Source organism: Barbus barbus, assembly GCF_936440315.1.
Source record: "Barbus barbus genome assembly, chromosome: 10".
Classification (NCBI taxonomy): domain Eukaryota; kingdom Metazoa; phylum Chordata; class Actinopteri; order Cypriniformes; family Cyprinidae; genus Barbus; species Barbus barbus.
In genome coordinates, this window is record NC_136738.1 from 10,256,492 (window position 1) to 10,270,359 (window position 13,868).

The 13,868-nt window shown below is 41.1% G+C and overlaps 1 protein-coding gene across 1 annotated transcript in view; it reads left to right on the top strand.

Moving 5' to 3' along the window:
• The window catches only part of LOC306875915 (polypeptide N-acetylgalactosaminyltransferase 13-like), a gene marked incomplete at both ends in the record, with an annotated part of 92,841 nt that overhangs the window by 55,344 nt on the left and 23,629 nt on the right, over positions 1-13,868 (top strand). Inside the window, one exon of the mRNA XM_079426728.1 lies at positions 13,403-13,542. Coding sequence (XP_079282854.1) covers positions 13,403-13,542 — 140 coding nt within the window. The remainder of the gene's footprint in view (positions 1-13,402; positions 13,543-13,868) is intronic.

Sequence of the window (13,868 nt, forward strand, 5' to 3'; positions counted from 1 at the left end):
ATAGAGAGAGAGAGAGAGAGAGAGAGAGAGAGAGAGAGAGAGAGAGAGAGAGAGAGATAACAAAACAAAAACAATGTCTTGTATCTTTGTCCGTGAAATAGTTTTGGGCAGTAAACCGTCTTAATTTTCTCACCTTTGTCACCTGTGGCACAATGTCAATTTTTCCACACTGGTTACCATTCCTTTACAAATTCTGTTCCACAACCTTTCCAGTGAATGTTCTTTTACAAAAGACAGTTTTCCTCTTATTCCCAGCATGAAACATCAATATTTTATCCCCATTCAACTTTAACAGCCACTATAGTGCCACATCCCTCTAAAACATTTTTGCATCCGTCTTGCTCATATTTGCTGATATGGACGTTTTGGTGACAGTCCGCAAGCAGTTCTGCTATAGCGCAGATCAGCAGGACAGATATTTCACCCTGATGAGAGATTTTACATCTTTTATTCATGTCTGGCATTGTGCTAAGTGTCTGAGTTCTGCTCCGCTGCTCACATATTCATGAATGTTCTGCTTTTTTATCTGCATCTCGCCCCTAGGGAGGCCTGGGAAATGTAGTGCTATAGTGGGGTTAGAAAGCCTCAGTATCCTGTACAAGGACAATGAGATTAGCCTTTACTGAAACCTCTGTCAGTTCGCTTGAGAGGGAAAGATTCAGGAGGAACTCAATGGTAATGTGGAGCACAGGAGGGGGATTTTTCCTGGAAAGGCATCCTAGTGGTGCTGTGTTGTGGTCTGCGGACTGAAGCGTTTGTGTGTGTGTGCGATGAATAAATAGTGTGGTCTGGTATGTCTAGAGTCTATGGCAGTTGCTGTTCTAGAGAGAAAGGCTGAGGTTATTTCAATTGAAGTGTCAAATCTTTAACTAACACTAATCTTTGTCTAACACATTTAAAGGAATAGTCCACCCCACAAAGAAGGTTCAGTCAACATTTACCTGGACTTACTTGAAAGCTATTTCTAATGTTTAAGACTGCCTGTATTCAGCGCTTGTAATACACAAGCAGATGTTTAAAACAATATTCACACTAGACATGTATTGTGTAAAATCTTCTAGTAAGATACCTGACACAATTAAACCAGAATCACTTTTTGTCTGAACCCACGTGCATAAATAAATTTTTAAAAAGGAACCCTGAAGCCTGGCAAGGAGAGACTTTTTCAACCAGATATAACACAGACCAAAATCAGAGATGACAAATGTCTAAATCCTGACTGGAATTCCTCACAGATACCATTTTTCTCGAATAAGGAATATAATTGTGAGGATACTACCTTTTCTAGTATCTTTGACAGAAAAGGGTGATTTGAGATCGCTCTCTAATTAACTAGATCTTTGGGGTCAAGTTGTGTTTTTTTAATGAGAGGCTTAATTACATTCAATTTGAAGGTTTTGAGGACATATCCTAATGACAATGATGAATTAAGTCGTGACGTATTGTCAAGTATGGTGACCCATACTCGAAATTGGTGCTCTGCGTTTAACCCATCCAAGTGCACACACACAGCAGTGAGTAGTGAACAAATCCACACACACACACACACACACACCGTGAACACACACCCGGAGCAGTGGGCAGCCATGCTGCAGCGCCCGGGGAGCAATTGGGGGTTCGGTGCCTTGCTCAAGGGCACCTCAGTCGTGGTATTGAGGGTGGAGAGAGCGCTGTACATTCCCTCCCCCCACCTACAATCCCTGCCGGCCGGGGGCTCGAACTCGCAACCTTTCGATTACTAGTCCGACTCTCTAACCATTAGGCCACGACTTCCCCATATAGCCATTAGCTTCATAATAATAGCCAAAAGAGGATCTATGACTTCTGGAAACAGCTCTTTTAGTAGTTTAGATGGAATAGGGTCTAGGGTAGAAGTGATGGTTCTACCATACTTGTAACAAGGAGTAGAATTTACAGTTTTAGGTATATGGAGTTTACACAAGACTAGATAATGATCTGAGATATCATCGCTTTGCTGCAGAATTTCAACACCACTAACATCAATTCCATGTGACCGTATTAAATCCAGAGTATGATTTCGACAATGAGTAGGTCCTGAAACGTGTTGTCTAACCCCAATAGAGTTCAGAATGTCTATGAATGCTGATCCTAATGAATCTTTTTCATTATCGACATGGATATTAAAATTAAGACTTTACTTGTTTCTCTAGATAATGTTATATGAAGCACCATTACTTCAAACGAGTTATACCTAAAGCCTGCCCTCTGAGAAATACTGAGAATATTGCTATAAATTGTAACAACACCTCCCCCTATACCTTTTGGACGTGGCTCATTTTTATAGCAGTAATCTTGGGAGGTAGACTCATTTAAAATAATGTATTCATCTGGTTATAGCCATGTTTCTGTCAAACAGAGCAAATCTAGGTTATGATCATTGATCAAATCATTTACAAAAAGTGCTTTTGCAGAAAGGGACCTGATATTCAGTAAGCCAAGTTTTATCAATTGTTTCTCTATATTGTAAACATTTTGTTGAACATCAATTAGATTGTTACTCTTAACTTGGTTTGGCCGTTTTCTGTATTTTGTAGTTCGGGGAACAGACAGTCTCTATATCTAGTGATATCTAGGTGAAGGAGTCTCTATGTGCTGAGAATTAACAGACTTCTTAACAGTTCCACCGGGGAGTGGGGGTGGGTGGAACTGTCAGTTAATTCTCAGAAGTCAGTTAACAAACAGGACGGAGGCCATGGCGGTACAGAGAACTCCGAAGGCCATGTCGGAGCAAGGGACTCAGGAGGCCATGGCAGGTGGTGTCCGTGGCCTCGGCCCTCGGGCTGGCCACTCCAGCCGGAACCCTTTACCATAACCCCCCCCAATTTTTTTTTTCCATGGGGCAGCGATGCGGTATCAGGGGCCAGACAGACAGGAACAGGACTGGGCAGGACAGGACAGCCTACAGGAACAGGAAGCCATCCTGGGCTAGCTTGGAAGCTGAGGCTTCGTCTGGGCATGACAAGGAGTCAGAGGCCCTCGCAGGGTCCCACAGCAACCGACTCCACTTCCGCGACAAGGGGGCAGGTGGCTGGGAATGGCCTCCGCGGCCACTACAAGAAGAGCTGCCTGCTCCAGACGAGTCTCTGTGGACAAGACCGACTGACATGACAAGACTAGATTAAAACTGTTCCTGTGGGCACAACAAGACTTAAAACGGCACTCCTGGCCGGAACTAGGGAATTGGAGTCAGCGGCGGGCCGGCGGGCTTGAGTCACATGCACTCCAGGCAGGCTTGCCACAGGCGTGCTAGGGAGAGCACCGGACGGCGGTGGCGATCTCCTGCGAACGGCAGGCTTTGGAGAGCCGCGGACGGCGGCGGGCATAACTTCCGAGCCACGGATGGCGGCTTGAGTGAGCGGCAGCCCGTGAACTAGACTTCGGAGTCACAGACAAACAAACAGGAACAAAACAAAAGAAGTTTCAAAACCGGAAAACATTAACGGTGAAAAGGGGCGACGCTGACTGTTTTGGTCTGGTCTTCTGTCACGGTTCACACACGAGTATGAACACAAGACGAGGATGAAACTCAAAATAACAGTCTTTAATGATGACATCAAGGCAAGGCAGGGCAAGATAAGGCAAGGCTGACACAGACAGGAACACCGGGGAGTAACGAGTGGACCAAACCAAACCTAACAGAACAGACAGGACTTAAATACAAGGGATAATCAGACAAACACGGTTGGACAAGAATTAACTAATGATCACAATTAAACAAGGACAGGAAACAAATCAAATAAGGAAACAAGAGGCAGGAACACATGACACACACGACAGAGGTCTGACAGTTATATGTTGTGGACCCATCAAAATAAAGTATTAGAAGATATTAAGCAGACAGTCTACTAGTACTTTAATGACTGCTAGTTGACATGTAGTTGCAAAGTTATTTACTGTTAGTAGAATGTCTAAAGTGGACAATAAAAATAAAGTGTTACCGGCAAATTAAATATAAAAGTATGCTCATATTCCTAAATTATTTGTTGATTCATGATATTTATTTTAGCTGCATTTCTCCAGATAATGTAGCCTTTGTATGTCAAAAAATTTGGGAGATTTTTTTTCCCATGCATTTTGATTAATTATTTGAAAAAATACACAGTTATGGTTGATTTATTTGAGTAGTATGGCATCAGTTGCATTTAGATGGTTTTCTGTATACATTATCTGGCAACAGTATGCTACATTGTTTTTCTGCTCCATCATAAGCTTTATGTCGCACCTCAAAAGATAGGCAAATTCTTATATTACTATTAATAAGCAAATCCCAGCACTCATTGTCTTAAATGGCTCAGATTGTTGTGAAGGACCAGACTGGGTTGGATCCATTTGCAGCTTTTATTAAGAATGGTCAAACAGGCAGAGTCAAATACCAGCAAACAGAGCAATAGAGGCAAGGCAGAGACAGAGTCGAGAGTCAGGCAGAGAGTCGAGGCAGGCAGCAAGAATCAGAAGTCCAATAAACAATCCGGGTCGGGCAGATAGAGAACAATCAGCAAGGTAAACAGTCCAAGGTCGAGAGGTATAAATCAAACACGGGTAATAATGCTCAGTAGTGACAGCCGGGGCAAATCAAGACTTCGCAGAGAAGTGGTGTGTGTGAGTGGCTTATATGTGTGTGTGTAAATGCGATGCAGGTGTAGAGTGCAATCAGTCCCAGGTAAGAGGCATGATGGGAAATTGAGTTCAAATGAGAGAGTTAATACTCGGGAGACGGATCCCTCTGGTGGTGCGAGGGAGGCAGTGCAGGAACCTCCTCTGTAACAGAGATATTGAAGAGCACAGTGGGCTGCATGTTTCTGCTGCACACCCCAGTATCCTCTAGGGCAGGGATGGGCAACTTTATGACGAGGGCCAGAATTTTTTCTCCTGTATACAAAGGGGCCAGATTACTAATCCACATCTACACACCTTTTACACAGTCTTACTCAATTTACTTTTCATTGAAGGAAATCAAAGCATAATTAATGTTTTTAAAGATATTATTAACTATAAAACTTGTGCAGTTATGCTAATTCTGGAGGGACACTTTGTTGTCAGCTGACAATGCCAATGTATCCAACAAGCCAATGTAAATTTTTTAATTGCATTGTCTGTACATTTGCAACAAACAAATGTACAAAGGTCCTATTTTTCATTAGTGGCCTACAGAACATTCTCAAAACAACCTAAGAAAAGGGATGAGTCAAAGTATCAATTATTATATTAATTTAACAATTATTATCAATCAATTATTATATTAAGTTACATATAAATATATCTTAGTTTCTTAATTGATTAGATTTTTATAATGCATTAGCTTCTTGTTGATCCAACAGTTCAGATTTAAAAATATGTAGCAAAAACAGCAGATGGGCTTATTCAAAAAGCAAATTTGTTTTCTGCCAGCAGGTTTCACTTTCAGAACGGCAGAAATACAATGGTTTATAAAATACCTTAAAATACCTGCAAATATTTCTGTTATGCATTTGGTAATTTGTTTTTGTTCACTCTGCACTTTACCTTTGAAATTTGAGGCAAGTGAAACTCTGGAGTCCCTGCTGTTTGTTTGTGAGCAGTGGTATGATGGCAATTTAAATAAAAATACAGATTTCCAAACATATGGGTATCCCCTTGAACTTGGTAAAAAGACAATCTGTTTACCAACTTGACTTGAAAATACTGTTCCCTATCGATACTTCACTCGTACTGCGTCTTGCCTAAGACACTAAGGGGAAAACTCCTTTTTCTCAGATGACTGAAGTCTTTTGAATAATGCAGTGTAACTGCACGGCCATTGGTTCGTGCAGTGAAATAAAAACGAACCAATGGCAACAAAGCCCGCCAGAATGGGCGAGGTCATCTGGCTATATAAGCGGGCATTTCGCCATAGGATCCTCAGATTTCTTCTCCTTCAGCGATGACTACAAAATCTTCACTCTACGAAACTCAAAGCCTTCGCTGTGAACAAGCTTCGCAGCGGATCAAGACCCCTTCCTGCTCAGCTTCAGCGTCTGCAGCCTGATTGTTGCAGGGCTCCCCTGCACGCCGCTGACAAACACAGTGAGTGTGTTTTTTGCGGGGCAGAGGAACTCGGCGCTCGGAGACAAGTGAGCCCACGCTGGCTAAACCCAAACGTGCCTCACTCTCTCCTCATAGAGAAGTTTCTCCCGCCCTCTTTGCTCACCTGGACCAGCGTTCCTCTGTGGCTGCAAGCGATCTGGTCTCGTTTGGTGTGAGCGAGTGTGATGACATGGACGACAGCATGTCTCTAGCGGCTTCAGATGCAGAGGAGCAGTCGGGCTCCTCTCACGACCCTGCCCCCCTGCCGTCTGCACAGCCCAGCACAGGCATGGATGCTGAACTGTTCCGTGTTCTGTCTAAAGCTGTGGAGGAGCTGGGTTTGGAGTGGTCTCTTGAAGCCCACACTTCCAGCTGCTCAATCAGCTTCTAAGTCTGAGCCCCATCATTGCTCCCCCTCGGCCAGATGCTATCCATTCCCTAAGGGCCAGGGACCCCAGCCCAAGATAGTGTTGGACCCGGCGCCTCAGGCGTCTTCCTGATCTGAGGGACAGAAAGAGGAATGGGCCAAGTCTTGCCACAGCCAGACCACCCCAAGCAGCCTCTGTTGTGCCTCCAAGCACCCCGTTCAGTTCCGGGTGCCGACGGCAATGTGTTTGTGGTAAACACCACTGTGAACTCTGAGCCCAATCAAATAGCACCCACACAACCGATCGCTGCTATAGCGAGAAAAATAAAACACAAACATTTTCAAAAAGAGAGCAAATTTCCTCTTCCTCTTATCACAAGCGTCAGGTCCCCGCAAGGCAGTCTGTTGCTCGATCCAATCCAACCCCTCACCACAAGGGCTGAGGCCTGGCAGGCCATCCCTGGAGTGTCAGACTGGGTTTTGGGGATAATAAAACGAGGTTATGCACTTTAATTCGCTTGAAGACCCCCAGGATTCAGCGGCATGGTTTCCACTTCGGTTCACTTCGAGGTGATGAATTTGCTGGCAAATAGAAATGGTTCCCCCGGCTCAGAACGAGTCAGGCTTCTACAGCCGATACTTCCTCTTCCCCAAAAAGGATGGCAGCCTGAGACCCATCATCGATCTCAGACACCTGAACTGCGCCCTCATGAAACGGCCGTTCAGGATGATTACATTGAAACAGATCCTCTCGCAAGTGTGCCTTGAGACGGCTCTTGAGATTCGCCTTCGAGGGAGTGGCTTATCAATACATGGTCCTTTCCTTTGGAATGTCCCTAGCTCCTCACACTTTCACGAAGTGCATGGATGCAGCTCTTTCCCCTGAGACAGATGGGAATCTGCATTCTGAATTACCTCGACGACTGACTCATTCTGGCCCAGACGGAGGATGAGCTACTATCTCACAGATCCTTCCTCCACAGCCACTTAGAATGCCTGGGACTCAGGGTCAATTTTGCCAAGAGTGTGCTGTCCCCCAGCCTATGGATATCGGTCCTGGGAACAGTTCTCGACTCAAATGAGGGTGGTAGCCAGAATGTGCACTGGCCATTCAGCAGCTCGCGGCCTCATTCAAAATTGGAGCCTTTTGCCCTATCAAGGCATTTACCTGCTTGCAACAAAGTCAATTTAACGATTTTGATCTTGTTACATGCTCTGAGTAGTACTGTACCTTAAAAAGGGTATTTCTCTTACCCTGGAAATTAAGATTTCTTTGAATTCATAAATAATCAATACTGAGCGTTCGCTAGATGACCTGGCCAATTGATTGTACTGTAAATTCTGCTTAATCAAGATAATTCTATTAACTTATCCAAATATTATAATTAATTATAAAGAGTTATGATTAATTATTAATATTCCCCCTTTGAGCTAATTTACTACAATGTGTTGGCCTTCTGCTACTGGCGTTAGCATCGGTAAAGTGTTTGGGAGATCTGCAGGTGCTCTCTGTGAGCCCCACCTGCCTTCAATTTGGGCCTGGCAACTCCAAGGTCGTTCTGAAGCCAAGGCATGGTTACATACCTAAAGTGCTTTCTACTCCGTTCAGAGCACAGGTAATAAGTGGATCGGCACTTCCTCCATCGGAGCAAGATGAAGAGTTGACTTTATTCTGCTCTGTCAGGGATTTGAGAATTTATATTGAGCTTATATAGCCAGATGGCCCCGCCCATTCTGGCGGGCTACGTCGCCATAGGCTCGTGCAGCTCGACTGCCGAGCCGTTGGTTCGTTTTTATTTCATTGCACAAACCAATGGCCACGCAGTTACACTGAGTTATTGAAAAGGCTTCTGTCATCTGAGAAAAAGGAGTTTTCCCCTGTACGTCCTACTACGCTGGAATTAATACAAGGAGCGGCTGGAAACTAGCAATCTCTCTTGGTTGCAGATAGTATTAACATCATAAACTGAAAGCAATCTTCACGTGACTTACTTTTCAAATGTTTTAAAATGTTTAATATAAATCCAGTGGGCCGTACTAAAAGACATTGCGGGCCGTATACATATACGTTGTCCGTCCCTGCTCTAGAGGGTCCTGCTTTGAGAAACATTTGTTTTACTGCTCAACCATGAGTTTGTTGCTTTATTTTTAATCTTTTGTTTTTGTGTGGAATTTGAGAGGGTTATTGTTTGGGAAAGTCACTTATTCAAATGTTGTGTGGGTTGTGTGTGTTTGGTGAGTTTGTTTGAAAGTCAATGAGTTGTTTTCTTTTGAGGAGGATGTTTAACCTGCAAACTTATGCTACCGTGTGGAGTACAGAACTTTGGAGTTTGGGTGCAGTATTGCAACTGCCCAAGGACTTTTTCAAAGGACTCCTGGCCTACCCCAACAAGAACATCTATTTAATTTTGTAATTTCATCAGCCTACCCTTCCAAAGATAAGACTTTATAACATTGGCTGTTCTCCTTTACCAAATGGTTTCTTATCTCAACATCTTTGGTGGATGTTTCCTACTTATAGAACCACACTTTTTATTTTGGATATTGACCATATCCATTGTGAACATTTTATGTGACGGTGTTTTGTGTGTTTAGTGTTTGTGTAGTCTCAGTATATGCTGGCAAAAGATTTCTGCTGCTATTTGTTTTCTTGTGCATTTTGACCTGACTCTTAACACTATAAAAAAAAAAGATTATTGCAAGACTGATTCCCCCTCATCCTCTTATAGCAATACCCTTTTAAATAGCTGGAACAGTTATAGTGTCTGGCAATATAAGACATGTTTTTTTTTGCTTAAGCAATTCCAAGTAGATAAATTCATAATAAGCTTTATGTTGCATCTTAAATGACATTTAAAAAAAAAAAATATATATATATATATATATATATATATATATATATATATATATATATATACAGTGCCCTCCAAAAGTATTGGAATAGTAAAGACAAAATTGCTCTGTTGGCTGTGGAGTCAAGACATATACAAATATGATTAAAATATGAATATGAGACAAAATTACAGAATGTCACATTTTATTATTGGGTGATGTAACACAGATGTTTCATCTGATGTGAGCATAAGTATTGGAACAGTTGCCTCACAGGTCTTTCTAAGTGATCAGCTGTGTCCTGTTGCATTAATTCTTCAGATATTAAACACAGGGAATGTTTTGTATCAGTTATATCCATTACTTCTGTATTCTGAATCTTGCATTCGATGATGACACACACAAACCAGGATGAAGATGAGGGAGCTGACTTTGAGAGAAAAGCAAGCAATTTGGATGCTAAAAGAAAAGAGGAAGTCAATTAGAGCTGTAGCAAAAACAAAGGGCATGGTGAAATCAAGAGTTTGGAAACCACCAGTGACACCAGCAACCAACAACGACCTGATCGGCTGAGAAAACAACAGTAGTTGATGACAGACAAATCATAAAAGCTGTGAAAATGAATCCTAAAAGACGTGTCTGTAAAATCACCAGCAAATTCCAGAAAGCTGGGGTGATGCTCTGACAATCTACTGTCCTCAGGAGACTTTGACACAGAATTACACATGCTACACAGCAAGATGCAAACCTCTGACCAGCACCAAAAATAGAAAGGCAAGATTAGAGTTTGCAAAAAAGAACAACAGTGAGCCAGAAGAGTTTTGGAACTGTGTTTATGAACCGATGAGACAAAGATGAACCTTTATTTCAGTGATGGGAAAGCAAAAATATGGAGAAAAAAAGGGAACTGCAAATGATCCCAAGCATACAGCCTCATCTGTAAAGCATGGTGGAGGTGATGTCATGGCATGAGCATGCATGGCTGCGTCTGGAACAGGCCCTCTCAGCTTTACTGATGACTTAATGTATGATGACAGTAGCAGAATGAATTTGGAAGGGTACAAATCCATCTTGCCTACCAATATTCAAGAAAATGTCATCAGATTCATTGGGAAGTGCTTCATATTGCATCAGGACAGTGACCCAAAACACCCTGCCAGTTCAGTCAAGGAATTTGTAAGGGCAAAGAAATGGAAAGTCTTAGATTGCCCAAGTCAATCTCCAGATTTAAATCTCATTGAACATACATTTCTCCAGCTGGAGAGGAGAGTAAAGGCAGAAACTAGCAAACAAGCAACAATTGGCGTGGTGGTGATGGTGCAGTGGATAAGATACATGCCTTTGGTGTGAGAGACCCGGGTTCGAATCCACTGTGAGACACCAATGTGTCCCTGAGCAAGACACTTAACCCCTAGTTGCTCCAGAGGCGTGCGACCTCTGATATATATAGCAATTGTAAGTCGCTTTGGATAAAAGCGTCAGCTAAATGAATAAATGTAAATGTAACAATTGGAATTGGCTGCATTAAAGACTGAGAAAATTATTTCTTAGGATGAGACCAAGAGTCTGGTGATGTCATAGACTCACTGCTGTGATTGTGTGCAAGGGATCTGCAACTAAATAATAGCTTTTAATCTTTTATATCTGCCTTATGTTCAACTATGTTCAATACTTATGCTCACATCAATGAGTGGGATGAAATCTAAAACTTCTTTTTATTTGGTAAAACATGTATGTGTTGAAACGGCTAATAATAAAATGTGACATTCTGTAGTTTTGTCTCATATTCATCTTCTAATCATATTTGCAAATGTCTTGACTCCACAGCCAACAGCAATTTTTGACTTTACTGTTCCAATAATTATGGAGGGCACTGTATATATATTAATCCTCTTTGAAGTATCAAGCAAGGGGTGGGGGTGGGGTGGGGGGGGGGTGGGGGGGGGGGGGTTACGTGTTTAGAACAGTGAGAGTAAGTGAATGATTGGGTTTTTTTTTTTGCATAAACTGTTCTTTTAAATGTGGACTGAGCTCAGAGGGGAGAGATAGCACATAACTTAGACCCAGTGATCACATCTGAGAGCAGCTCTGCCTCAAGGCATCTACTGAAGCACACAAGATCATTTATCATCTGCACCACAAACAAAGAGAGACAGAGAGAGAGGTCACAAAACAGCAGCAAATATCAAGGCAGACATAAAGAGAGAAAACGCTAGACTGAGGAAGAAATGCAGAAAGTCAACACAGCAGAAACGCCTGACACTTCAGCTGTCAGTGTGTGCTCTGATTGCTGAGGCCTCTGGGAAGTCAGCAGCTCTGTGTGTGTTGTGCAGATGCATTATACCCTCTCTGCAGAGTCACAAACATAGAAGAGACCACCCATCTAGATCATCCCAAAATGTGCATGTTTGTTTAATATGAATTGAAATTAAAAACAGAGAATTAGAATTTGGTTGCTGATGGATTTGAATGTGATTAAACATATACATATATACACGTACAATTTTACTGTAACACTGGGAACCAAGAACATATTGGCACACTTGTGGAAAAATAAAGGCATATATACTGTATTTTTCTGGCCAGAAGGTCACTCTGGTATCCCTGTGACCTTCAAGAGGACAAGCTGTTTGGAGAATGAATGGGTGGAATTTTATTCCATCAATTTATATAAATTGAGCATTTACTGAGAAAAGTGATAAAAAAAAGTGATGTTGAAGCTCCCTCTAGTGTCTGTAGTGAAAGATGTGGTGCTTTTGAATTGAGACAGTTGAGATTTTTACATGACTGAATATATGCAATTGCATTTTAGGCATATAATGTTAGTCTGAGAATTTGTCTTTTCATTCCAAAAAAATAAAAAAAACAAACAAAAATAACTTTAGGAATATTTGGATTAACAGTTCATGACCCCTCTCAAATCAATCAATCAATCAAAAATTCTTGAAAACCTATAATTTTCAACATAATTGAAAGCATTAATTCAGCAAACCTATTCCTAAATGTTTTTAGGGTTGAAATAACTCATTAAATGTCTTTAAGCATCTATATTAAAATTACATAAAATTATTAATGACATTGTAAACTATAAATAAATAACAAAAATAAATATTTGAAATGAAATTAGTTTTACAGACTCTACTTTGAAAACAAATATTGAGAATTTCTAACATTTTACACCTATTTACAATATCTTTATCACTTTTCTTTTAATCATTTTATACTTTATTCATAGCAAATGACACACTGTTTCACACATTTGTGGAAAAATAAAGGCATATATACTGTACTTTTCTGGCCATTTGTCTTGGAATCTCTTCAGCTCTGGTGTTCTGTTTTAAAAAATTTTGCGTTAAAGCCAAGATTCGAACTATAGTCTCTGGCGCAAGAGTCTTTAATTTCCACCACTGAGCCACAGAAGAGAGTTAAATTGAATACTCAGACGCGTTCTTAAATTAACTCAACAAAAAGAGCAAAAAGGGTACAAAACTCCATTCCTTAATGAAAGCCACAAAACAGAAAAATCTTCAGTCCAAAAAAAGATCCAAAAGGAGAAAAATAATCTCTAAAACAAAACCTCAGGGAAAAGAGACCAAAAAACTGCAAAAATTAAACACAGGAAAACAATCCAAAAGGTTTTCAAAGTATAGTTCTTAGAACTAGAGCAGACTTACAGCAGCAACTGCCTTAGGAACAACAAAAACCAAGCAAAGTTTCAAAGGAAGTGATCAGCTTAAATACACAGCCCAGAACAAGGCACATGTGGAAAAAATAGCACTTATTACAAAAGGCACAAGTTTGGCACGAGAGTACTATAGGGACCGCTAGTGGTCAAAATAAAACATTACAAAGCAAAAACTCTATCCATGATTAGACTTCAATGCTGTATTAATGCTGTTATTTGTATAAACATATCTATTACACACATTCCTAATTGGTGCTGGTTCATTTTTACAGCTCTAGATTTCTGAAATATGACTTAAACAAGTTTACTTCAGGTTGAATATGGATCAAGGTCTTCCAGATACTTCTGTGAATTTCTTATCTCTGTATCTGTCCTCTTCTATCTCTTCATTTCACTGATTTGAAAGGCCAGTATATGATGAATGTTATGGATGTTGAGCGTGTGTGTTTTTCCAGGTGTGGTTCGGGTGGATTATGGTGATGTTTCTTCGCGGAAGGCTTTGAGAGAATCACTGAAGTGTAAACCCTTCTCATGGTACCTGGAGAACATCTATCCCGACTCTCAGATTCCACGAAGATACTACTCACTTGGGGAGGTAAGAGAGTTTCACTGTTTTCTTGTTTAACATGGCCATTAAAAGAATCAGAGTTGTTAATAAATTCCTTCAGTTTGTCATTATGCACACTAAATGTGCAGCTTTATGTGCGCGGTTATGCCAATACCTCTGCAATACAAAACAGTTTCACTTCCTGCCCAGCCAGTGTTGTTCTTGTTGTGTTGAGCAGTTTCACTGTCTGCAATAAATGTATTTAAAGTTTTTCACCAGTTATAATTTCTCACAAAACTCAAGGACAATGTTCAACTATAAAAAAAGATGACTTGCAGTGCTTGACTAAAAAGAACACTGCATTTTATGAAATC